This window comes from Malania oleifera, chromosome 13 (genome assembly GCF_029873635.1).
Source record: "Malania oleifera isolate guangnan ecotype guangnan chromosome 13, ASM2987363v1, whole genome shotgun sequence".
Taxonomy (NCBI): Eukaryota; Viridiplantae; Streptophyta; class Magnoliopsida; order Santalales; family Ximeniaceae; genus Malania; species Malania oleifera.
In genome coordinates this window covers 21,621,914-21,649,047 of record NC_080429.1, presented here as the reverse complement: position 1 = coordinate 21,649,047, position 27,134 = coordinate 21,621,914, and the positions used below count along the sequence as shown (strand labels likewise).

Genomic DNA, 27,134 nt, shown 5'->3' with positions numbered 1-27,134 from the left:
ATCAAAGGCACACCCAAATATGTAACAGGGAATTTACCTTCCATGAAACCTGTGATTCTCAATAAACCACGCTTCCGGGCGGGAGTGATGTATTTTGAAAGGAATAACGCTAACTTAGTCTTATTGATTTTTTGACCTGACCACTTCTCATACCTTTCCAGAGCGTAAACTAAATTTCTAATAGACCTCTTTCCACCATTCGCAAAAATAAGAATATCATCCACATATAACAAATGCGAAACCAATGGTATCCCAATCGGACGATTAAATTTACCAATCCAACCAGTCTCATAGTTTTTCCTAAGCAACCTTGTCAAAACCTCCTCCGTTGTGATGAATAAATAAGGAGAGAGTTGATCCCTTTGCCGCAAGCCTATCGTAGATTGAAAAAACCCTTTAAAGGTTCCATTCATCAAAACAGAAAACCATGGGGACTCCACACAATTTTTTATGAACTTGCAAAACCTCTCAGGGAAACCAAAAGCCTTAAGAACCTCCAGAAGAAAATTCCAATTCACTCTGTCATAAGCTTTAGTCATATTGAGTTTTATCATCACATTGCCGCCAACTATTTTTTTGTGCAAAGACTGAACCATTTCTTGAGCCAGTGTAATATTTTCAAAAATACTTCGTTCAGGAATAAAAGCACCTTGTTCATGTGAGACCAACTTAGCAACAACCTCGGTTAGTCTAAAAACAATAATCTTGGAAAAAATTTTATAAACCACAGAGCATAAACTAATAGGTCGGAATTTATCAAAACTAGAAGGATTATCCACCTTCAGAATTAAAACAATAAATGAAGAGGAAAAAAAAACTTAGAAAGAGTAGTGCCCTAAAAAAAATCCATTGCCGCATCCAAGAGATCTTTTTTTACAATGTCCCAGCAAGATTTATAAAATTCATATCCAAATCCATCCGGTCCTGAACTGCTTTCTTTGGGAATAGAGAATACCGTTCTTTTAACTTCTTCTTCTGTCGGTTTGGCATAGAGGAAATTATTATCAACATCTGAAATTTGCCTTTGAATTTATTCGGAGAGATCACATGGTTCAACCGCTGAAGACTCTGAAAGAAAATTCTGAAAAAAAATAGTTGCCTCATTATGAATTGCTTCCACACCCTCCAATATCCTCCCATCATTCAGAACCATACGGTCTATACGACTCTTATTCCGCTATTGATTGATAACTGAATGAAAGAATTTAGAATTTTGATCCCCCTCAGTCAACCATTTTTTTTTCGCAATTTGTCCTAGGCAAGATGCTTCCCTCTTTTCCCACACCTCAATCTCCAGCTTAGTAGTTAAGTAATCAACTTCGACGTCCTCAGAAAAATCTGCTTGTAGTTGATTTTCTAGATATTCCATCCTTTCCTCAAGAGCTTTTAAATTTTCTTCAACTTTCCTAAAGACATTTTTATTCCATGCACGTAAAGCAACTTTAGTTCTCTTAAGGCGAATAGCAAGTTTCAGAAGACCCGAGGCCAAGTCATTCCTGATCCAGACATCTTTAACGTACGACAAAAACATATCATGCGAGCTCCACATATTTAAGAACCGAAATAGGGTAGGGCCATACCGGGAGAAAGACGTATTTGTATACACCACCATAGAGCTATGATATGATGATTTACGACTCAGATATTTGAATTGAGCCGAACCATATAAGTTGGAAAAACCATTATTAATAAGAACATGATCAAACTTAGCCCAACTATAAGCCACCCCTTCATGGCCATTGCACCACAACATTTGTGAGCCTGTGTTTGATAAATCAAAGAGACCACAATGATGTAAGCAGTCATTAAACTCCATCATAGGTAACAGTGGTCTTGGATTTCCACCAATTCTTTTAGTATCCGTTCGAATCACATTAAAATAACCCATGACCAACCAAGGAAAATCTTATTGGCACTCCTCCAGTTGCCCCATAACTCTCTTCTTTCAACATGAGAACATTTGACATAGACAAAACTCACTAAAATTCTTTGTCCATCCTTAAAAAACACCCAGAAATCTTCTGAGTCGTGATTGAAATCACCTCAAAGGCATTTATATCCTTCCAAAATAGTCACAATTTATCGCCCTGATTTTCACTAGATATAAAATGGTGATAATTCAAAAAATTACCCAGCATTACCATCCGCTCCTCAGCTACGAACGGTTCTGAAATAGTAAACAACCCAACATTAAAATTTTTAATTAACTTCTTTAACTTGCCTCTAGACCTGCCCAACCCCCTAATATTCTAGAAAAGATATGTATCCATCATAAATTTAATTTATGCGGTCGGATGAAAACCCTCTGAGATTTCTGCACCGAATTTTTTTACGGAAATCCATCCTTGCCCTGTATCAGACTCATACATTTTTTCTTTACCCTTTAAAACTAATATTTCACCTTCTTCCCTCTCAAACGAATAACCCCGAGTCAATTCCTTCTGTTGCAAACCTTGGTCCCCACCTTCAGTTAGTTTAGAACTATCCACGTGATCCACTTCCTCTTGAGATAGAGGTTCATCATTTGAAACTTGAGGATCATCATCACATCTGACTTCTTCACACTCTCCTTCATTCCTCTCTATTGAATCTTCATTCCCATTATTTTCTAATGCTCTCTGCGGTATATCAAAGTTTTGCCTTGCATGATCCCCTTTTTCTTGAACTACAGGAATTTTCGCTATTTCAGGGCCCCTATCATTAATCTGTTTCGTCATATGCACATTACTGGGTCCTGCTTCTTACACCACCTTCTTTGCCCCTTTATCCATGTCAGTATTGGTTCTATTACACACACACACACACACACACACACACCCATATATATTTGAATTAAATTTGAGCAGGTAATTTATATAACAAGGAAAAATTAAGAGGGCGACTTTATAGATTTTCAAAGTTTGGGTGTGACTAGATGGATCATAGTCTCGTCATTTTTTTTTTTAAATAATAACCGTATGTTTAAAAATGTATTAGATTTTGATAGATTAATATAAAATTGTATTAAAATATGTTCAAATTCATTCAAATCCAAACTAATACAAAGTCCAAAGAATTTATACTTCCAAACTCAACGTTAAGATATAGAAATGAGGTTATCCTTAATACTTTATATATATAAATTTGGGGACTTCAGCCACTATTACGTCACTTTTGACACTATGGTGCGACACCAAACCTGTGGGGTGAAAGCCGTCCACCCATTGACATACCCCTTATAATTCACCGGCGTAATGTCTCAAGGGGAAATGGAATCCGTGTCCTCGAGATTCCTAACTAGCTTTCTTTGAAAACCTTATTATCATATCACAACTCTCCAATAATCTCCAGATCTCCACCTGTTGATATATTTACATGCGTTTGACCTAGTGGCCAAGTGCCTTAAGGCCCGAGCTAGGTAGCTCGAAGCTTTTTGGGTATTAAAAGTTTTTTAAAAAAAAAATTAAAAATGTTCAGTCTTATATTTCTTACATATAGCAAGTTAAATACATATGAGATAGAATAACTATCGTAACCAAGTTATAACTCATGAGTCCAATTCTATTATATCTACTTAAATCAACATTGCAAAACACAATTGCTCTAGTTTTTAAAAAATTTACTTAGTAAAAGAAACTCATATGATTGCACTTACCAAAAAACAAAAAAGGATCATTCATCCGGTGCCCATGTGACAACCCTGTTTATGACATGTGGCTGGCCCCGACTTCATCTAAAACCTGATGGAGGCACTAGGCTGGCAAGAATTTGTCTTACAAAATCATAATTTGAAAACTATTCAAAAATCCATTAAGAGTGAAGATTTGTTGAAAACATAAGATACACATAATATTTTCATAAAACAACTAAAAATATTTTGCTTTCAGCGACAAATTCTTCGGGTTGTACTTGACATGCTACAATTTTCACACTTCTTAGTCTACATGTATAATCGTCAACAAAATACATGCTTAGTAGCTCTATTATCTTGCTGTCAACCTATAATGCAGGTTAAAAATGGTAGTCTCTTGGAGAATCTATTATCTTGCTGTCAACCTATAATGCAGGTAAAAAATGGTAGTCTCTTGGAGAACTTAACAAGTAGAGCTCTCTTTCAGTTCAAATTTATATTTATTAAGAAATAGGGTGAGCAACCATGAAAAGATATTCTTAATTCTCCTTTATTTGAATTAAGAATTTCAATACTTAACAGATGATTTTTTACTACATGCATAATCATAATGTGCAAGAATACTCTCTTTTTTTTTTTTTTCTAGGCAATATGCATGAACATACTATTTATTTTAAGAAATCTCTTCATCTAAAGTTACCATCACAAAACATCCTAAAGCATGCATTTACACATTTTTTCAACATAGTAGCATTGTCCCAACTAAGCGCACATTTTATTTCAAATGACTGCCAAATTTCAAATTAGCCAATCACCACTTAATGCAGAAATACCAACAATTGCCAAATTTCAGCTTGGCCAACCATCGCTCAATGTGAGAAAACACTTCGGAGGTTTAAGACCTTTCACCCAAAGGAGACGCAATCCCTGCTTGTTCATATTCAAAAATATTACAGCTACAAATGACACATATTGTCAGCTATTTCACAGAATAGCAATTTAACATATGCGTACACAAGTTATGTCATAACAAGTAAAATTATCATCCTTATGAGATGAGTATCTATTACATGAAATTTCTAACTAGACAAAATTTGCAACTATCTCAAGTAATTAGGAAAAAATAAGCCTAAGCCCCTTACCAGGATTCAATTCTATGCAAGTTTCTACCCCTGTTTCCTTTGAATATCCAAAATCCTATGTGAATAAATGAAAATTAAGAACACCTACCTTGATTTCCAACTTCTTCAAACTCAATTTGAATATCTTATATTTTCTCTTGATTTTTTTTGGGATTAGCAGATATGTTAATTTGATTGCTTTCATGAACAGCTAATTGGTTCATATGCATATATAGATATATATTATTGTGCTTTGAATGTCGGTTAGTCCAACCATGCAATCTGGTTGACTTTTTTTTTTTTTGCATATATATATGCTGTGCCAAAAATTAAAAACTAGTTGACTTGAGTGAAAGTCTAAAGGGATTGATGGATTTGGATGATGTACAACTTCTCTCTTGCCAGCCTTGAGCATTAATATATATATATATATTGATAACTCAGCGACATTAGTCATTATCGTGCCACTTTGAACATTATGGTACGGCACCAAACTCAGAAGGGTGAAAGTCGTCAGTCCATTGACGCACCCTTGATAATTCATCAGGATAAAATCTCAATGGGAAATCGAACTCGTGACCTTGAAATCACTAAAGTCACAAATCATCCTTATCACTTGAGCCAACCTGACCATATGTACCTATCTCATTATTTGTTATTTTTGTGGATTCTCAGTGAAACAATTAATATTTGCATTAGTTAGCCTCTCTTTTATGGATTGATCACTTATTAATGCAGATAAAAATTAATTTTATATAGAGATCTCGGAATTAAGAATATTTCAAAGAATTTTTTATGGAATTTCATTCTAAGGTGCATAGTTAGACCACGCACAAAGTGGTTAAAGCTTTGGAACTTTAATTCTATTATAATCTAGCCAGGTCTCAGATTCAAAGAAGGGAAAAATAATAATTAAACAACAACAACGGTGCTAACTAGATGATTACACATTTTGTGATTTATTTTATAATTATTTATGAGATCACCAGCCACATCACACACCACACATCTTAAAAAAAGGAAGGCAAAAAGAGAAATGCAATGAATGTCGATGAGTTCCAAACAAAAACTTATTTTTTCTTTATTTTTTGATCATGTATATTATATAATTTTTATTTTTATTTTTAGCAGTATTAACTTATCAATATAGAGAAAAAATATAATAAATAATTTATTCTCCTTTCCTATTTGTTTACCAAACAAAATTCTTAATTTAAACTCGTACTCTAATCTACTACCAATTTTTTTTTTTTTTTTTTTTATTATATAGGAACTCCAGCTACCAAGTCCTTCGGACCCCTGGGTGCGGCACCAAACCTACGGATCAGCATCCTCCCCCTAAGTCTCGCTAATGAGGTGAAGTCCTTCACTACCAAATTTTCTTAACATGGTAGATAGTTGTCTGTGTATAATCTCACAGTATTATATGGCAAGAAGAAAAAGAAAAGGATTAAAAGGAAATAAATGGCAAGAAAAAAAATTAACTTTTAAGAATTAATAAACAAGAGAAAATTTAAATAAAAAATAAGAAAAATCTTTAGATCTTCCTCCAACACGAACACCCTGGCATGTTAAGTATCCTCATCAGTCATCCAACCTCCCCTATATATGTACGTAGATTGTAGATTGTGATATGATGGATGATCTGCAGAGTATAGCAATCGCACCTTGTTACTGAGTTTGACCGTCCAATCGTAACAATATTAAGTACATCCATCTGTCCTCTCTTTCTCCCTCTCTCTCTCTCTCTCTCTCTCTCTCTCTCTCTCTCTCTCTCTATATATATATATATATATATATATATATATATATAGGAATCCCAAATATCCTGCCATGTGAAAATAGGATTTTTTTTTTTTTTTTTTTTTGCACGTTGCTATAATCTCAAGCATGTCCACCGTCCCTTGACTAGTTCTATCGTATATACTTGGTGGTGCTTAATATTTACAGAGAAGGTGGATGCACTTGGGGAGTGATGATTTTATTTTGTTTTTTGTTTTTAAATAAAAGTTGAGTGTATATGTATAATATATATATGATGAAGAGATTTTCTGATTTATTTACCCTTTATTTTAATAAATTCTAAATTTGAAGCTGTATTGAGTTTGAATAAGATCTAATATAAATTTGTATTAAAATTTATTAAAATTCACTTAAATTTAAATTTAAAATTTAGAATTTATGCTCTCAAACATAATTTTAACTTTTTTAATAAAAATTATTCTATTCCAATGGATGCCTTTAATGTTTTTAAGTATTATAAGGACGTAATAGTCAAACTCTAAACATTATAAAAGCATATATAAAAGCAAATTTTCAATTGAAAAACTAAAAATAAGGGGGTAAGCTCTCCTTTTCTAAAAACTCATGAACCGGCAATCCTTTTTTCCTTTCACCATTAGGAGCATGTGTAGAACTCACATTACCACATTATATTATTGCTTCAACGATTTTGAACCATGCACAATCATTTGTTCCTCAGATGTCTCAAAACATCCACCATAAATTTTCATTGTTTAAATAAATTCATATTAAGGATTTTTTAAAAAATTGCTTAAATTGAGACTCAATATTTCTATAGAATTTTTATTCCTTAAAAACTTTCAAGAACTCATACCTCATGTTCGTGGGGTAGGTTCTTGATCCTTCGAATTTATATTCATCTAGGTTCGATAAAAATACATACAAATATACTAAATATTCTCTAAATTCATTCAAATCCAAATTCAAAGCTTGAAATCCTTGCTCTCAAATACAACAATAATTTCAATTTACATGGCACATCCCACAACTAGAAGTGTGTACACGAGAGAGAGAGAGAGAGAGAGAGAGAGAGAGAGAGAGAGAGAGAGAGGTCCCCAGGTAGCTGAAAACATAAACCCGAAAACTATCAAACGAGTTGCGAAATCTTCTCATTCTGTACATTTGACAGTTGATGGGGACGATGGAATAATATACATTCGGTTAGTAATCACAGATCTATTGTTTTGAGGGGAATTTACAGATCCCTAAATTACACAAATCAGATCTGGAAAAGTTCAGTGCATGTTGTCAGAGATTCCACCAGCCAAAATAGACTCATCCACAGGTTTAGGGCCACCACAGGATCTTGAAACAGATTCAAAAAGTTTCTCAATCTCCGGAGCACACCTCGTAAAGGATCGGTTCCAGAAGTTGTATCTAGAATTCTGCACAGGGAGAGGCAACTCAGTTGGTATGAAGAACAATGTGCCAGCAGCAAAAAACACACTTGGTATCCAACAGGCAACTAATCAAAAATGAGGGAAGGGGAAAAGGCTGGGAGCTTGGGTACAGTGCCCAAATTACCTTAATGAGTTCGATAAAGGTGATCAGAAGGCCCCATGGATGGGGTTTATTAACGATTAAACGTTCAAGCAGAACTCTTGTTATTTGCTCCTGGATAATTTCCTGGAAAACAAATTTAGGTACCAAAATAACTAGTAAAAACATCAAATCATTATCAGGAAATAAAACATAATTGGCACCAAGTTCCCTGTGGTTATTGCACAACATAGACACATCGTCATTAATTTCAAAACCATGACAGCTACAGCAGGCCATTGAGTAGAAGGGATCACCCAGCAGTAATGGGCTCACCCCCCAATGTACTTGAGTAGTTTCAAAACTCACCAACTCCCATTCTCACTTACCCATCACACGGGCACAGCGCCAAGGCTAAAAGGATTTTGTTTTTCCGAGTATTTCTACATCAATGACAAGCCATGATTCCACAGAAATACCAAGCAATAGCCATGACAATTACAGTACATAACCTGCTCTATTGCAACAGGATAAGGGCAGTAAATTAATCAGGTATGAGGAAATGAATCGACTAAAAGAGCATCCTGCATTTGGGTAAAATGGGCATGGCAGCAGTAGGGTTGGATAAGACCCCAAGAGGAAAAGGATGGGGGAAGGAACCAACATAGTTCTTAGACAAGGTTTATGCAAAGTGTCACGGACCCCCAATTTAAACTCAATTAACAGGCTGCGCGGAACTCATCAAGGCTCTCCCTCGACCGAGTCAGCCAATAACAACACACTCAATCCAGCTGTCATGAACATTCAAGAGGTTTTCGGAAGCCATTCATAGTCATGAAATATCGGTTCCAACAATAATGAATTCATTAAGACAAGCGACTTTCATACTCAATGATAAGTGGAACTAGTTATATTCAATCAACAAGACAACCACACAAGTCATCATCTGAATAATTCGACTAGTATAAAAATCTCTGACAAGGACGAGTGAAGACATCTCTCCTCCCCATTTAACCGAGGTCACACTGTCAAGCCCTAACATTCTCCCCCACTCACTCTATCAACAGCATCGTCGATGTATTTGTAAGAAGACTTCCCACTCTTCTTGTTGATGACCTTCGTCATTGACTACATGTCTACCAGGTTATACTCTACATATTTAGTCCCTACTCTATATGACTCATCCACAGCATGAGAGAAATACAACCACTGACTTGTAAAGACCTGAAAAGGGATACGACTCATCCACTGTGCTGAGTAATTACAACAACTGACTGGTAAAGAACTGATAAAAGTATTCGACTCATCCACTATGCAAGGTAACTACGCCAAATGGGAGGTAAAGGACTGAAAAGGATATGACTCATCGATTGTGTGAGATAACTATGAAAACTGACAGTTAAGGATCTGAAAAAGGATACAACTCGACTACGTGAGGTGACTACGACAACTACCAGGTAAAGAACCGAAAAGGTATACGACTCATCCACTCCAGTTGGTTGTCTTTTGGGCATTGAAATCTACCGAATCTCGCATCATACCATCGTTCAAGTCATCAGAGGCTTCCAATTCACTATATTAATTTGGCCAGAGCGTGCAACGTTCACCCTGCCTACCCTTTTCGCACTTTGGCATGTCACCCTGACTACTTTCCTAGGTACTTGGCATGAACCATTATCCTTTCCCTGCAATACTAATCGAAGCATGCATCGTTCACCTTGCCAACCCTTAGCACATGGTGACACCCTACCTACTTTCTTGGGCATTTGGCATGAACCATTACCCTTTCTCTGCCATGTTGACTTACCAGAGCGTGCAGCGTTCACCCCGGCCAACCCCTTTAGCACTTGGCATGACACCTTGCCTACTTTCATGGGTGCTTGGCGAGAACCATTACCATCTCTCTGTAGTCCTACTGGAAGTCCTCTGCTCACTTACCCATCAAATTGTCATGGATTCTTTTCCAATCTCTGCACGCACATACATAAGCAATGATCTCCGTAACTCCCGTAGGAAGGCCTCAAGCTCTATTGCCTCCACCCCATAGGATTATGGATGGCATCACGCCCATGATGTGTTTCAGCCTATTCAAGGTTTTCAACAGCTCCATATTCTTTGACAAACCTCAAGCTCTATTGGTCTGTTTCCCGTAGGGAGGCCTCAAGCTCTATTGGCTCTACCCTTTGGGACAATGAATTGCATCACGCCCTCGATATGTTTCCTACTCAAGGCTTCCAATGACTCAATATTCTCTAGCAAACCTCAAGCTCTATTGGTTTGCTTCCCGTAGGGAGGCCGCAAAGCTCTATTGGCACTAACCCTGGGGATGAAGAATGCCATCACGACCTTAATGTGTTTCAGGCTACTCAAGGCGACAGCTCAAAACTTTCTGGCATACATCAAGCTCTACTAGTCTGCTTCCCGTAGGGAGGCCTCAAGCTCTATTGGCACTACGCCTTGGGATTATGTATGGCCTCACACCCTCGATGAGTATCCGGCTGCTTAATCCTCCTTTCGAATACCGCAAGCTCTGTTTGTCTTTCTCCTTCATGAGTTGGCAGATGGCATCATGCCCTTAATGTTTTTCAACCTATTCTCGAGGCTTTCAACTACTCCATACCAAGGATTCTTATACATGGACTGAGGTACTCAAGTTCCACAATTCTATTTTCAAATTCAATTTTCCCTTTGGCGGCCTCAAACTCTATTGGCACACCTTTCTCTCGAGTCATCCTTTGTCTTACATGCCTTCGCATTGTTCTTTTTTACAAAATTTTAAATTCTCATTTTACAACTCAAAGTGTTCACGCACCCCGGGCTCACGCACACTGTGCTTTGATACCAAGTGTCACGGACCTCCAATTTAAACTCAATTAACGGGCCACGCGGCACTCATCAAGGCTCTCCCTCGACCGAGTCAACCAATAACTACCAAGTTCAATTCAGCTATCATGAACACTCGAGGTTTTCGGAAGCCATTCATAGTCATGAAACATCAGTTCCAAAAATAATGAATTCATGAAGACAAGTGACCTTCATACTCAATGATAAGTGGAACTAGTTGTTATATTCAATCAACAAGACAACCACACAAGCCATCATCCAAGTAATTCGACATCCACTATAAAAATCCTTGGTGAGGACAGGTGAAAACATCTCTCCTCCCCATTTAACCTATGTCACACTGTCAAGCCCCAACACAAAGCATTATTTTTCTTTTGAAAATGTTTTGACTAATCTGGGTAACATTGAACTTGGTAAAATAAAATGGTTGAATAATTGAAAATTGAGATTATTCAGGAATATACATTGAATGCTGAGATTACGCATTGAATTTCTGGTAGTCGATCTATAATCAAAAAAGTGTTTGTGATTGTTCCAAATCACCTAGCCCTACAAATCAGATTGAAGAGATCCCAATGACAATGGAGGGATGCTAAAAAGGAATGCACTTTTGCAATGGAAGACGAAAGCAATGGAAAATAATTGTGGTGGCATAAACAAGGCAGTTATTGGGCATATCAGCTGCAAAAAATTTCAATTCATCATAATTGTATCTGTAGCTTGTCAGAAAGGGCTGAGGAAGAGACCCAGCTGATAATGCAATCAATGGACTCATAAACTATGTGACGCAAAGAATAAATGTGATCATATAATTCTGTTATTCCAATGTTCTGTAGTTTGTGACGAAAAAAACTAGTCCCAATAGCAGGAAAGACAGCAGAGTCTCTTTAGAAAGTGTTGCCTCTAGTAATCTAATTTTTATTTCAAGTAGACAATGGAAGCAACTTGTACTCTGGCACATCTTATAAAATAACAAAATAGGAATTTATTGAAAACAATTAGCCAATCTACCCTGCACCCTTTTCTCTATTGGAGACAGGTATAAGAACAACAAATATTCCCAGTCATCCATAGACACTCGAATCCTGGCCCCTTCTCAACCCATATACAACAATCACAACCACCATGCCTTCACTCCCATTAAGTGGGCTTGGCTACATAAATCCTCTCCCCACATTCTGCAACATCTAGGACAATATTCTCCAAAATCTAGTGTTGTTAAATCCTAATTATCTCAGTCCAAGTTATTCAAGGTCAATCCCTCCATTCCTTCTATCACTAACAACGACTCACTCAGGACTTCTCACTCGTTTGTTATTTGACTACATTGCAAGGGCCAAAACCTTTTTAACCACCCTTTTATTCCCTACAGGAACTATTGCCCAGCTTAGTGCAAATATGTTCACTCCTTGTCTTTTAGAGTTACACCATATTCATTTCTACCATTTTACTTTTTCGATATGTTGCTTCTTAGTTGTCCAAAATTATGGCCCATATAACATAGCTGATCTTATAGTCATCCTATAGAACTTCCTTTCTAATTTCAATGATATTTTGAGATCATAGAACATGCCCAAAGTACTTCTCATTTTTACAAACTGCTTTAACTTTGTGTTAAAGTACAATCAACTAGAGCTAAGAGTTTATTGAACATCAACTTTAATTTTTTCTCCAATATTCCCCCCAAAAAGGCTAGAAACTACATTTTATTATTCTATTTTGCAATTGCGCCTGCTTATCCTAAAACCTCTAGGATTCTAAAACTTCTCTCCATATTTCCAACTTAAATTCTACTCCACAATTAATTTCATCAATTCAGATTATAATATCTGCAAAAATATACACCATGGAACCTCATTTAATATTCCAAATAAGTTCATCCATAAGTATAACAAAAAAGAAAATAACTTCAGTGAACCCTTGATGTACCCATTGTGATTGAAAACTCAAATAAACCCTCCACATGTAGTCCTAACAGTAGTAGTCACTACTCCATCGTACGTATCCTTAATTGGCATCAGTAATAAATACTACATACATTTCTTTTATAGAAACCCCATCAATAGCAACTACTACAAACATTTTTTTTTTTTATAGAACCCACCATAGAACTTATCTAGTTACCTTTTTAAGTCGATAAAACCCATGTGTAAGTCTCTCTTTTTTTCCCAACACTTTTCTGTCAATCTTCGTGATAGATATATAGCTCCAATAGTTGACTTCCCAAGCATAAAACTAAATTAATTTTCAAAAACCATCACTTATAACATATCACATTTGGTTCACAAAATGGAATAGGGTAAAAATGGAATGGAAATATATATATATATATATATATATATATAATTAAGAACATGCATAAATCAAGTGACAAATTGGATTCCATTCCTTTTCCAATTTGTTCCTAAATACAAAATGTATGATTAGCCTTTGTTCAATAATCCTTCCCCTAAGTTTCATGACTCAAAATTTCAATTCCAAGACAATTAGTACAATTTGAATATTCTTTCTATTTTGTATAAAACTATTGAACAACTTGTTCTCCATTCATCCAACATTTTGTTAGTCATTCCTTAAAATCAAGTATTTAACCATATTTTTCCATTATTTCTTAAGCATTTTTGAATATGAATTAGGATGTCATTCGGCCCTATCCATCCTTTACATTTTTCACCTTCTTTAACGCGCACATGTATTTTCATTCACATTAATTTTGGTGCATAAATCTCAAATTTTTAGCCTTTTCCTCCTACTTAAAAAAAAAAAAAAGAAGAAGCAAACAAACTGAAATAAAGAAGAGAAAAAACAAGCAAAAAGATAGAGGGAAGAAAACCATGCTTTATTTCAACATTTTAAAGTGGTGGTGCACTATAAAATCTATCCAATCCAGAGTGGCTAAGTTTCAAATACATTTAGTTTTAAACTGTTTATTACAATCAATGAATGATGAGCCAGTATAAACAAGTTCTAAGACAAAACCAAAAAAAATATAATCAATGTAGGCAGGCATTTGCATATGCGGGAGAGAGGGGGGGGGGGGGGTTATCACCTGATTTGCTTCAACAAACAAGTAGAGAAGAACAAAGGAAAAGAAATGTGTATGGTTGTTTGGATAGCGCAGCTGATTAGCAATTGCATTGAGGAAGAGATAACGTCCTTCAGTATCTAAATCCACAATCAGAGTTTGGAAAATATCCAAGACAGCGCCCATTGAATACAACTCCATTGGACCATTGTGGGCCATCTGTTGTGCAAGAGAAGGTGGAGTTTTTGTTTGTAGTTGCTGAATTGTCTGCAATGAAACCCACACCAATGAGCTTCAAATGAAAGACTCATTCTTTGAACAAGATAAAAGAATATTTACCATGTTACATTCATTAACCTATAAATATAGGCAGAAAGAGTTCTAAAAGACAACGCACTATGCTTCCGTTCCAGTTAAATCAAAAGTTTGTTATAAAATCAGAAGGCAATAGGAATCAGTACTCAGAGGCCCCATTCGCTCTCAACAATTATTTGTTTTTTATCGAAAAAAAAATTGAGAGAGAGAGAGAGAGGATGAATATGAAGAAGAAGATAAAATTAATGTGATTGTTTCAAATTGCATCAATCTTCTGCAAACAAACTAATGGGAAAATCCTAAGAGATGTCTGAGATCTGCTTCTCAGCTTACCTAGTTGACCTTGTGGCTATTTCCACTATACAAGCATAAAAAACAATGAAGATGTAGGTTAGGGCCTGTTTAGTTGTGGAAACAATTCTCATTTTTCATTTAGTTTTCCAAAAAATAAGAAAGAAATCATTTTTTTTTTTTTACAACATTTGTATCAAACAAATGAACAACAATAAAAAGTTTTGGCACTATTTTCTTGTGGAAACAATATTATTTTTCATTTCTAATTTTCAAATAATTACAAAAATGTCACCTTGTGTTCCAATTTTATAAATTTATATAGAAAATTTGGAAAACATCTTTTACTATTTTCAAGATTTCTAACTCTTGCTTTGCGTATGAGATTGTGAAATTCAGATCTTGGGCTTTTATTTGTGTAGATTATGTACTGAGTTTCTTCAAAATCCAAATAAATCCAAATTCAACACCCAAAATATATGATCCTAAATATGGTATTATATAATTTTTGAAAAATCAGAAAACAAGTTATCTCTCTAGTAATTATCTTGAAATTTAGAAATTAAAATTAAAAACTTTTTCACACATTTAAACAAACTCTTTATTTTATGCCTTTTAATATGAATCTTCAAAAACTTAAAATAAGATAAATTTTTACAATTCTTTGAAAACTAAAAAATGGAATAAACGGACCCTAAAAGTTACTGACGCATACTATGAGGCAAAATTGAACTTTACCTGCATCCCCGTGTAAAGCACAAGGGAGTTCATCAAGGGCACATTGTAACGAGTTCCAGCTTGTGCTGCCTCATTTTGTGGCAGCATCAATCTCGACTTCAGCTCTGATAAAAATGAAGATGCCTGATGCCTTGTCTGCAGATTAATCTCAGAATTATATTTCTGGACAAATGGTGATTCTGCTGCTTGTTTTTGTATTCTTTTTTTTTTTTTTCTAGTTGGGATTTGTCTTTCTTGGGGAAGGGGGTGATTATGGGGAAGGGGGTGATTATTGGTGCTGGAGGGGCTCAAAAGTTCTTTTGGGGTGGATTAGAAAGTGCAGAACAAAAAATTTGATTACCTTGAGATATTCATCTACATCAGACTTCATCTGCTTAACTTTGAGAGCAGCATCAACCTCCGAGAAAATACGTGGTGATTGATTGATCTCTGCTAGCAAATCAATCTACAGAAACTAATTGAGTGAGAGAGAGAGAGAGACAGAACAGTGGGGTAAAAACAGAACACCCGACTGCTGGTGCAAGGTTGATAACTGGGAAAGCTAAAACACGCAAAAAGAAATGTATGAACACAACACCTTCAAATTAGGAGTAGAAGGATCAGGCAGCTTCATATTACGTGGAAACGCACTGAGAATAACATTTCGCATCTGGATGCAGCTGGAGGGAATAACATCACAGAAACTGAAGTGATAGTCACAGAGAAACTCTGGGAAATCATGAAGCAGCACAAGCAGCACCCTCAGAGTGCCTTTATACAGAACATGTGTCTGCACAAAATAGAAACCAGTTATTCCATCGTAGAAAATATCAAATTAACACATTTGGAAGTACAAAAGGATTGAGTGATCGGGGGCAGGGGCACGCCAGGGGTGGGGGAGGAGGACTTGGAATGAGAATTAAAGTATAAATAAATTAGTAAGCCAAACAAACCGATTCTCCTAGCTCAGCATTCCTCAGATATGGTTCCATGAATTTGAACAAATCCACTAGCAAGCGTTGAACATAAACCCAACCCTTTGGCGGGCTAACCATGAGCAATTTAGGCATAAAACTCCTGTGACTAACCAGCTCAAGCCATGCAAAGCTGCAGTGAATTTAATGAAGTAATTAGAAAATAAAATTAAGAAAATCAGAAAATTACTCAGCACAGGATAATTCAGATATAAAGCCTACAATCCCCTATAGAGTTGAACATGTCAGAACAGAATCTACACATTCAGATGCAAAAATGCAAACACCTTTGAGTGATATTCAGGACCATGGTTATCAAAGTCTCAATCTGGATCATATAATCCTACAGCCCAACGATCCAACTCGCCTAATGGATCCAGATCGTATGTAGAATCAGAATCAAATAGGATCCTAGGATCCCAATAGGATCATAGGATCGCAATCCTTCTTGGGATCCTACCCATCCTACTTGGGCAACAACTGTATGGGAATTGAAAGAAGAAGTACCAAATTATATTTTATTGGCCCAAACACTTTGCTTTTGCAATAGACACAAAAATTGGTCCAGTTGGCCAAAATGCATCAAAATTAGGGCAAAATAACGAGCATCCATCTCCCGGGATTAGTTTGTTCCAAGTCAAGAGAGCAGCTGAGCATCTCTTGAAAGCTCTCTTCTTCCAAAACTGAAAGCTCTCTTACGAGTTTAGGGTTCCTCTTGATAAGCAGACCCCAAGTTATGTATCAGCAGGCTAGGACTGTTACTTCTTCCAGCAGCAGAGACAGCTGAGAGCTTTGAGATCAGCAGAGAGCTTCAACAACCAGGGAGTGTAGCTGAGAGCACAAAGTTGCAAGCTGGTAGTAATCTGAGTAGCTTTTTTCTTATCATTGAGAAGCCAGAGATTTTTTTTTTCCCCAAAGCAGAGAGCAGAGAGCAGATAGCTTTCTTCTTTTTCGTTTCGACTAACAAAAGTTCTTATTCCTTCAACAAAAGGATTTTATTTTTCTTCTTTTCTTCCTCTTCCTATATTTGCTCTTTTTTTTCTTCTCATGGTCTGATGACAAAGCCACAGAAGTTGACAAGTTTACAAAAGTTTGAATTAAGATTAACAGTTTCTTCTTCCTTTTCAATTACAATAATTGAATGAACAAGCTAGCAACAGTTTGCCCCTTTGAGGAGCACTTCGCAATTCAGACCATTTAGACTCCTTTTTAGAGTCAACATTGTTGAAGAAACTTGCTAGGTGCTAGCTAGCAAGCTACCTACATTCCTGAAATTTGTTTTAATTTCTCAAGCTAACTACCAAGTTTTTAGGCTTATTCTATTGACAACTGTCATAAAATGACAAATACATAAATTTTTAATTTATTTTACATTGCAAGTAGAATCTTCCGATTTGCGATCCTATCCTGCCGACTCCCCCTATGATCGTACATAGGACCCCAATTCTAACAACCTTGTTCAGGATAGATACCATTTTTTATAATAGAAAGATGTATTAGATAGAAAAAAGAGAAATTACAACCTAATGGGGGCAGGAAGTCTTCCAAGAATTGAGAAAAAAAAAAAAAAAAAACATCAACAGAAAAAAAAAGAGAGAACAAAAACAGTGAAATAAAAAACTAACAAAACTTTAACAAGAAAACCATTTTTAATCTCTTTCAACCATAGTTCACAAAGCATTTCAAATTAGTGAGTTCCCTTTGGCCCTTATTCACCTTGCTATTACGACCATCAAGTCGCACTTTATTTCCTACGGGATCAGGCAGCAGCAAACTCGTCTTATCCATTAATGTCTGAGCTTCTAAATCCTTCCCAAAGATCTCCTCCACAGGGGTCGGCAGAATTCCATCCTTACACCGTTATTTATTAACCAATCCATCATCCTCAAAAATAGAAACCACCTCCAATCCTTACATAGGAGATGGATGCACGTGTGGTGAATCCCCAAAGTAAATCCGAAAAATCTGAACCATACCATATTATTCCCAAGTCTCATCCAAAAGCAGTCCATCAAACTCACCAAGGTCCTCGCTATCATTATCTGAGAGATTCTTCTCCTTATTGCCCTCTGGAGTTGCACCATCTACACCCTTCTTAGCATGAATTTTCCACCATACATAACTTTCCTTTCATTTCTCCCCCTAAGAACTTTGGCACTGCCTCCCCAGATTGCGAACTTCTCTTCAAACCCTTTCCTCGTTTCCACACCCACATGAACCCCATTCCCACGAGCCTAAACCTTTTGGCCCCAAAATTTACCCAATTATGTTCCCATACCAAAAGAATCCTCCCAAGCAACCATCATTCTTCCTACCTTCCAGGAAAGCATCATTGAGAAAAATGCTGAACATAGCAAAAAGATTTTGCAGGAAATAGTTGACAACAACATAGGAACAAGACTTATCGATAACATAATTTCCATACATGTTTAGACTAAAAGCAACAACATACATGATGGACATAGCAACAGCAACATGCTCAGTAATCAGATGCTCCCCCCCCCCCCCCCCGGCTCCCCAAAAAACCAAAAATAAAATAAAATAAAATAGGTATCATGACATAGCAATCAAAACACACCCTCTCCCAAAAGAAATAGAAACTCCAGATAATTCTTTTACATTACCAATGACAGGTGAACCAACATAAGAAGCATCATGACAAGCATCTAAGCAGCACTTCAAACATGTTCAATTTTCCTTGTTTCGTAACATCTTTTTCCATAAGTTAGATGACTAATGAGGCGCTAAAAACACTAGCTAGCACTATCTTCGCAGATCTTGATAGTGATAAGCATGATGCACAAGCACATGAAATTATAAAACCGCATTAAAACAGTGGAAAGCAGACCATTTGGAGAACTCTACCAGCAGGACCAACCAGCGTCAGGCTAGGTCAAAGTTGGCAGGCTACTGCTGAATCACAGTGGAAAGCACAAAGGTTTTAAAAAAATTTTAGAAACAGCATCAACCAGAGCATCATTTCAAATGATTCACAGGTCGGCAGGCTTAACAAGCGTGTCATGGTGACTCAATCATCATGAATTTCAACAGGTGTCCTAATGGTTAAAATAAACACCAGGTACCTACCCTCGTGATGAGCAAAATAACAGGATGAAAATTGTGTGAATGAAAGGCTAGCACCATAAAACCATGGGGCAAGCCCCAACAAAGATACAATTTCCTTCAATAAGGTAAACAAGCCATCACGCTCAAAGGAATAGCTCATCTTACAGACAAGATACGTGACAACTCAGACTGAACCCCCATTCCAAATTAGGTGTAGGGAAAGAAGTTCATGGTTAGATCATTGCATATAATATAGACTTCTTGAAACACAACTACGAGTGTTTGGCACACTAACCTGAATGCAGGAATTTTAAGAGGTTGCAATGCATGAAAAGCATTCGCAAAAGCAACCAACACCTGAAAAAACAACCCGCCTAAATTAGTGTTATGTGGAGGGTATAATAACAAAGGATTAAAAAATATACCCTTCAGACCTGAAGGTTAGCACCATCTAGAATGGAGTCAGAAGAAACAAGGTCAAAAAGCCAATCAATGAATAGCCTGAAATATGGCCTTGGGTTAAAAGATGCCCTCTTCTCCTCTGCATCTCTTTGAATGACTCTCACAGTTATTGATAAAATCTGACAAATTGCAAAAGTGCTTCATTAACTAATGATCCCAAACAAGCGTGAAGAGTACCAAGACCAAGTCAAGCAGGCTCACCTTTGGTAAAAGGACAAGTTTGCTTGGCCCCTGCTCCATGATACAGTACTGATAATCAGGAAGTAAACCACAAATTTAGTTACGGTGATGGAAAATATATTCTGAAAAATGTAACAGGGTCCTGATGCAGGGAAAACATACCCTAACTAGATTTACTGTAAAAGAGAGCAAGAGAATTAAAAGATGGAGCAATAAAGAACAAAAACTTAGACCTGAGGCTTGTCTTCTGGATTCTACAGGAAGGAAGATTGTATATTTTTCACAATATTATTTCAAACAATAATTCCCCAATTCCCCCTTATATTCCTGGGAACAAAAGTACCTTCAGAATCAAAACAGCGAGCTTTGCATACACATCTATAGCAAGAAACGATATGCTCTGGGGTGTTGACAATGATCCAGAACTTAGCACCTCAGAGGAAAGGCAATGTGCGACAGAAAGTTCCTGAAACCAGTACAAGAGTGATGATACATACATAAGAATTTTGGTTCTTCACCAAAATAGATGCAAACAGGATGGAGATATTACTGTGAGGTGGCGGAAAAAACGATCTGACATGTCATCTCCATTTAAAAATCCAGTTTGCTGCAATTGCGCTATAAAATGAGTACAAGCAGCATCGTTCGTACTGTGAAGTTCATATATCTGGTACCATTCAGTAAATAGAACAGAAACCTACAATATAATCACATAATAAGTACGGAGTTAAGTTGGAAGTTTCAATGAGCTCAAAAAGGAAAAGGCACAAAATATCATCAGAGAACTCTTAATCAAATCAAGGAAAATTCACTTCTGTTTTCTCTTTTTTAAAAATTCCACGCCATAAAATGCCACATCACATTCTCATATTTTAAAGCATAACCATGAAACTTTGCATAATAAGAGAATGAAAATCTTAGAAACACTGGGAGATTTTCTTTGAAAAGAATTACAATGAAAAAATATATATGTCAATGGTTGTTTAGTCAATTAGCATTATTATTTATGTGTTATGTTTGCAAGTGTGAGTTAGTAAGGGTATTTTGGTCATTGGAATTCTACTTGACATATATTATAAATAAAAAGAGAGACCTATCATTGAAGGTAGGTCTTCCATTTTACCCAATTATTCAACATTGAATCAGAGCAAGATCCAAACTAAGCCTTAATTGCATGACCGCTGCTAAATCAAATGCTATTTATCATAATACCAAGCAACCTGCTGCTGTAGAAGCGTCATCAGCATCACCAAAGCCCAGAAGCAGGTTCAGCAGTTGCCAGAAAAAGCTGCAGTGGCCGGAAAAATCCTGGACACCACTATCCTCTTCAACACCTCAAGAAATACCTTATATTTTGCAAAACTAACCACATAGCAAGCCACAGAACCGCTGATCTGTCAGCCCCCAAAATTCCACAGCCAGAGGAACCTCCATGCGCCGGCCAAAAGATAGCAGTGCCGGACCCACGTGCCAGCGCATGAAACACTTTTGGGCAGCCATTTTGTGCTGATTTCCTCCCAAATGTCTTGAACCCTTCCTCACACCATAACCGAGTTGTTTTTCATAACTTTTTTTGCCCAGAGTTATAACGTTTTTTCAGTTGCTCATATGCGGCATTCTGGGAATGATTGCTTGCTAATGCCTGAAGCTGTTGGTCAATGCTTTATAGGGTTCATTGAGGCCTGAAACAGTGGTATTGCTGTGTTCTTGATTTGGTTTTATCTTTCTTGCTCATTCTGTGCTCATGGTTTGCTCCAATTGTCGAACGTTGTGTGTTGGGATGGTGTCCATGAATTTCAGAAGGATGTTGTTCACTGTGTACTTCAGATTTTATACTGTATAGAGGCTGTTTGGTACTGTTAGAGCTGTGTTTGGTTTCTTAGGACAGTGTCTAAGTCTCTTGGAGCAGTGGCAGCATTCATACATTGATTTTGCAGGGTTGTGGCAGTGTTCTGTCCAGTTGTTGGTGACTCATTTGTGGTTGAATCAGCAGGGGACTCATTTGTGTTTGGTTCAGTTGGTCTGGATGTTCACTTGTGGTTGTTTCTGTTGGTCCAAAAGTTCACTTTTGATATCCCAATAGTATTTTGTCTGCTGAGTATTTCTAACTTCTTGTTGTATCATGGTTGTGTGTGTGTTGGGATAGCGTCCTCGAATCCCAAAAGCATGTTTCCATCATGAGGCATTTGTTAATGTGAGCAGCACACTATAACTATCTCGGAGGAAGTATTCAAGGTTCCTGTATCAAACATCCCAACAAGCATCTCATCAGGTCGCATTTTTCGCTCAGAGGGTTAATCCTATAGCTTGTATGTCATCTCATCTCTCTCCCACTAGTCCTTCGATTATCGATTCTGCGGCCATTGACCATATAACAGGAGCAACCAACTTCTTTTTGCCCTCCAATATCCTAAAAATCTACCTCAAGTTACCCTTACTGATGGGTCCACTATTGCTGTTAAGGGGATAGGAATAATAAATCCTAGTCCTTCCATCTCTTTTTCTTCTGTTTTATACACTCCTAAATCTCTTCTCAATCTCATGTCAGTTAGTCAGCTTACATAGTCACTAAATTGTTTCATCAATTTCTTTCCCAATTACGTGGTTATTCAAGATCTGAAGACGAGGAAGACTATTGGCAAAGGATGTAAAGCTCATGGGCTTTTAACTACTTTGAGTCACTTTCTCCTCCCATTGCCTGCACAGCCGCAGCTACACCACATCAAAATCAATTGTTGCCGCCTTGGTCATCTGTCCTTGGACAAATTGAAACAACTAGTTCCTACATTGAATTTTGTGTCTAATCTTCAGCATGAGTCTTGTCAATTGGGAAAACATCATTTTGTTCCTTTCACTTCCTGCAACAACAAATGAGTAGTTAGCTCTTTCATGCTAGTCCATATGATATTTGAGGTCCTAGTCATGTCGCATCAAAGTTGGGATTTCAGTACTTTGTTACATTTGTTGACGACTACTTCAGGATGACTTGGTTATATTTAATGAAAGATCATCCTGAGTTGTTTAATATCTTTTGTGTCTTCTATTCTCAAATAAAGACTCAATTTGATATGCTAGTCAGGATACTTCATAGTGATAATATCAAGGAGTACTTCAGTATACTAATTTTGGTATGATCCATCAGTCCCCTTGTTCCCACACTCCACAGCAAAATGGAGTTGCAAAGTGGAAAAATAGACATATTCTTGAAGTCACTCGTATCGTATTGTATCAAATGAATGTCCCCAAAGTTTTTTGGACTAATAATGTGCTCACTACTTGCTCCCTCATCAATAAAATGACATTCTTAGTCCTTGGTGGTAAAATCTCATATTCAATTATCTTCCTTAAGGCTCCTTTGTACTCCCTTCCTCCTTGTATATTCGGTTGTGCGTCCTTCACCCATCAGTTAACTCCAGGAACGGATAAGTTTGATCCTCGTACTAATGTATTTTTCTATGCTATTCCTATACTCAAACGAGATATCAGTGTTATAGCCCTACTTTACATCAATATTATTTGTCTCTGTTGATGTCACCATTTTTTGAGTCTACACCATACTACTCTAATTCCTTGAGTTCTATTGACCTTGATGAGTCCCTTCTTCTACCTTGCCTTCAAGATCCCAACCTATTCTCTGTGCCCAATCCTCCTACATTTTCCTCTAGTTTAAGTCCTCCTCGTCGCTTGGATCATAGTTGTTAGAATCGTACAATTCTTGATTCGAAACGTACGATTCGTATTGAGAAAGGCATAAATTTGTTCGAATCGCATGGGAGAATCGTAGAAGGCAGTGAATCAAGGTGAATCGGTAAATTGAATCAAATTGTACGAATTGTAAGATTTAGATGCAACTCCTCTAACACCCAACTTAAAGATTTTTAAAGCCTTTTCTTTTTCATGTTGGCCTTCCATTTACTATTTACATGAGTTCTGTCCTTCAAGAGGGAAGAAAGAAGTTTGCTGGCCCTCTCATTCTGCACCTCTTATTTCTTCCATTAGGTAAGATTAGAATAAAACCAGAGTTAAAGAAGGAAACCTGTCTTGAGAAGAAAACCAAAGTCAACTAGGTGGGTGAGCTTTTGGTTGGCACGTAGCCCTCTCCACTTCTTTGGATTTAAAGATCTATTTTTCATTAGTTTCTATATTTTAGTAAGTTTTGTTTGTGTTTTTTATTTGCTTTCTCTTCTTGTTTTAGTTATTAGAGCAAGCCTATGCATTAAAAATGACTTTTCTTATCAAACACCATGAAGTTCAACCTTTTGATTGTTGTTCATTGATTCATTCCCTTAAAATCCATAAAGTTCAACTTTTCATTAAGTTTTTCTTGTTTCCTCTCCTTGTTGATTTTTAAAGAAAGCATACACATGAATATTTTTATTGTTAAACTTGTAAACTGACACCATAAGCATGAATTTCAATTTTTAAAAACTTTTTGTGTCCTTATCTTACTTTTTAGTGTATCATGAACTCTTAAACTTGGTGCTTTAGTTCTGAGTAACCTAACAAGTGTAATAGTTTCATAAAAATTAGCTTAGCTTGATACTTTATAGAGGGGGAATGGTTAGATCACAGTATATCTTGTTTATATGGCTACTTTTATTTTTATGTCAATATATGTATAATGGTAGGATTTAGACCTACAAAACTTGCTTCGAAGGCAAGCACCATTCCAATGATCAACATGAATGATCCATATTTGTTGAAATTTCAATTTGTTTTACTATTTTACTTGTTTTACATATATGCAAGTCATTAGGAATCGATTTTTCAATTTTTGCACCGAATCTTACGATTCGATTCGATTCTTGATTCATGAAATTGGGATTTCGATTCACGATTCCAATCTTGATTTGACAACTATGGCTTGGATCATCCCAATTTATAGGTATACACACGGCAACTCAAGGGAGGAGAGCCTCCTCCAACTTCTACTATTGCACCTCTAGTTCCCTTGCAGATGATCTTAATTCCCATGATATTGATCTTCCAATAGCTGTTTTGGAAAGGTAAACACACTTGTACCCGACATCCAATCTCTAGTTTTGTTTGTTAAGATTTCTTTTCACCCTCGTTTCACTGTTTTGTTAGTACTCCGTCTTCTATTGCTCTTCCAAAATCTATTTGTGAAGCCCTATCCCATTCTGGGTGGAGGACTACAATGGTTGAAGATATGTGTGCGCTACATGATAATGATATTTGGGATTTGGTACTACTTCCTCCTAGTAAGTTTATGGTTGGTTGTCATTGGGTGTATAATGTTAAAGTCAATCTTGACATTTTGAGGCCCGTTTAAAGGCCCCCTTTGTTCCTAAGGGATATTCTCAAGTGTACGGTTTGGATTATTCTAACACATTCTCTCTAGTCACTAAACTTGCCTCAGTACATTTGTTCATCTCTTTAGCCACTACACGTCATTGGCCTCTACTTCAGTTAGATGTGAAGAAGTTTTCCTACATGGTGATTTTCATGAGGAGGTCTATATGAAGCAACCACCTGGGCTTGTTGCTAAGGGGAGTAAGGCTCGGTGAGTTGACTTAAGAAACCATTATATGGGTTAAAACAATCTCCTAGAGCATGGTTTGGCCGATTTAGTGTTGTAGTACTTGAGTTTGGCCTCCGACAATGTGTAACAGATCACTTTATATTTTATCAACATACCCCATCTAGCAAGATTTTGCTTATTGTGTATGTAGATGACATTGCGATCACTGGTGACTATGATCGAGGCATCTAGGACTTGGAGTTTTTCGTAAAAAGTAAGTTTCAGACCAAGGACAGGGGACCATTGAAGTACTTCTTGTACATAGAAGTATCGAGATATCATATAGGAACTATCTAGTCGCAGAAGAAGAATGTTCTTGATCTTTTAGATGAGATAGGGTTGTTGAGATCCAAACTTGTTGATACACCCATGGATCCCCATAGTAAGTTAGTACCAGATTTGGGTGATTTGTTGCCTAACTCAAAGACCGTACTGAAGATTAGTTGGAAAGTTGAATTATCTCACAGTCACTCGAACGGATATATCCTTCACAACAAGTGTTGTGAGTTAGTTTCTTTCCTCGAGCAAGTCATTGCGATGCAATAACTTGCATGTTGAGATACCTCAAAGGCGCACATAGGAGAGGTCCCTTATATCAGGATTTGGGTCTCACTCGTATTCAAGGATATACAGATGTAGATTGGGTCGCGTCACCTTCCGACAAAAGATCCACAACCACGTACTATTTATTTGTCGGTGGTAATTTGATGTCTTGAACAAGTAAGAAACAAACTAAGGTGGCCACGTCAAGTGTTGAGTCAAAGTATACGGTTATGGCACACACTACATGTGAACTTGTTTGATTGAAGAACATGTTGAAAAAACTAGGATTTCCACATTCTCAACCTATGGAGTTGATGTGTGATAATCAAGTTGCTATTCATATTGCCTCCGACCCAGTCTTCCATGAGTGGACAAAGTATATTGAAGTTCATTGCCACTTTATTCAAGAGAAATCCGTACAAAAGCTCATTATTACCACTCATGTTAAGTCTGAGTTTCATCTTCCTGATTTGTTCACTAAAGTTTTGGGAGGTGGTCGTGTGTAATTCATTAGTAACAAGCTAGGAGCATATGATACATATACACCAGCTTGAGGGGGGAGTGTTAATAGTTATTTAGTCATTTAGTATGATTATTATTTGCTAGAATTATGCAAGTGTGAGTTAGCAAGGGTATTATAGTCATTGGCATTGTACTTGACATATATTATAAATAGAGAGAGAGACCTATCATTGAAGGCAGGCCTTCCATTTTACCAAATTATTCAACAATATAAATAAACAAGGGTGAAAGAAACGTATTAATAAACAAGTGCAATGGAGAGGGGAACACATTGATGAGTAAAACTCAAATATATAGTCAAAGACCAAACTGAAATACAACACCATCATGAAACAGACCAAATTATTATTTGCAAAATTAAATAAACTAGAAAGTAAATAAATAACATAGTTTCAACAAGTGTGTAAACAAACTATAAATAAACAAGTGTAATGGATAAAGGAACACACCGATGAGTAAACCTAAAAGAAAAACAGTCCATCAAAAACCAATCCCATCATGAAGTAGACCAAATTACTATTTGCAAATTAAATAAATTTAGAAAGTAAAAAAGTGACAAACATAGCATGCATTAATAAAATAAATCATGAATACAGGACTATGTCATAACACAACCATATAAAACTTCAGAATAGTGTGT

The 27,134-nt window shown here is 36.6% G+C and overlaps 1 protein-coding gene across 7 annotated transcripts in view; it reads right to left on the bottom strand.

The window, feature by feature from the left end:
- Positions 1–7,456: 7,456 nt before the first annotated feature.
- LOC131146551 (uncharacterized) overlaps positions 7,457–27,134 on the bottom strand; it is a 68,519-nt gene continuing 48,841 nt past the window's right edge. For all 7 annotated transcript variants that reach the window (XM_058096205.1, XM_058096206.1, XM_058096207.1 and 4 more), the window contains exons 40-51: positions 20,438–20,584; positions 20,231–20,353; positions 19,909–19,956; positions 19,680–19,826; positions 19,541–19,602; positions 16,159–16,312; positions 15,804–15,995; positions 15,567–15,671; positions 15,227–15,361; positions 13,907–14,149; positions 8,059–8,160; positions 7,457–7,919 (exon numbers count right to left, since the gene is read on the bottom strand). In XM_058096205.1, the coding sequence (XP_057952188.1) occupies positions 7,770–7,919; positions 8,059–8,160; positions 13,907–14,149; positions 15,227–15,361; positions 15,567–15,671; positions 15,804–15,995; positions 16,159–16,312; positions 19,541–19,602; positions 19,680–19,826; positions 19,909–19,956; positions 20,231–20,353; positions 20,438–20,584 (1,608 nt within the window). In that variant the 3' untranslated portion in view covers positions 7,457–7,769. The remainder of the gene's footprint in view (positions 7,920–8,058; positions 8,161–13,906; positions 14,150–15,226; positions 15,362–15,566; positions 15,672–15,803; positions 15,996–16,158; positions 16,313–19,540; positions 19,603–19,679; positions 19,827–19,908; positions 19,957–20,230; positions 20,354–20,437; positions 20,585–27,134) is intronic.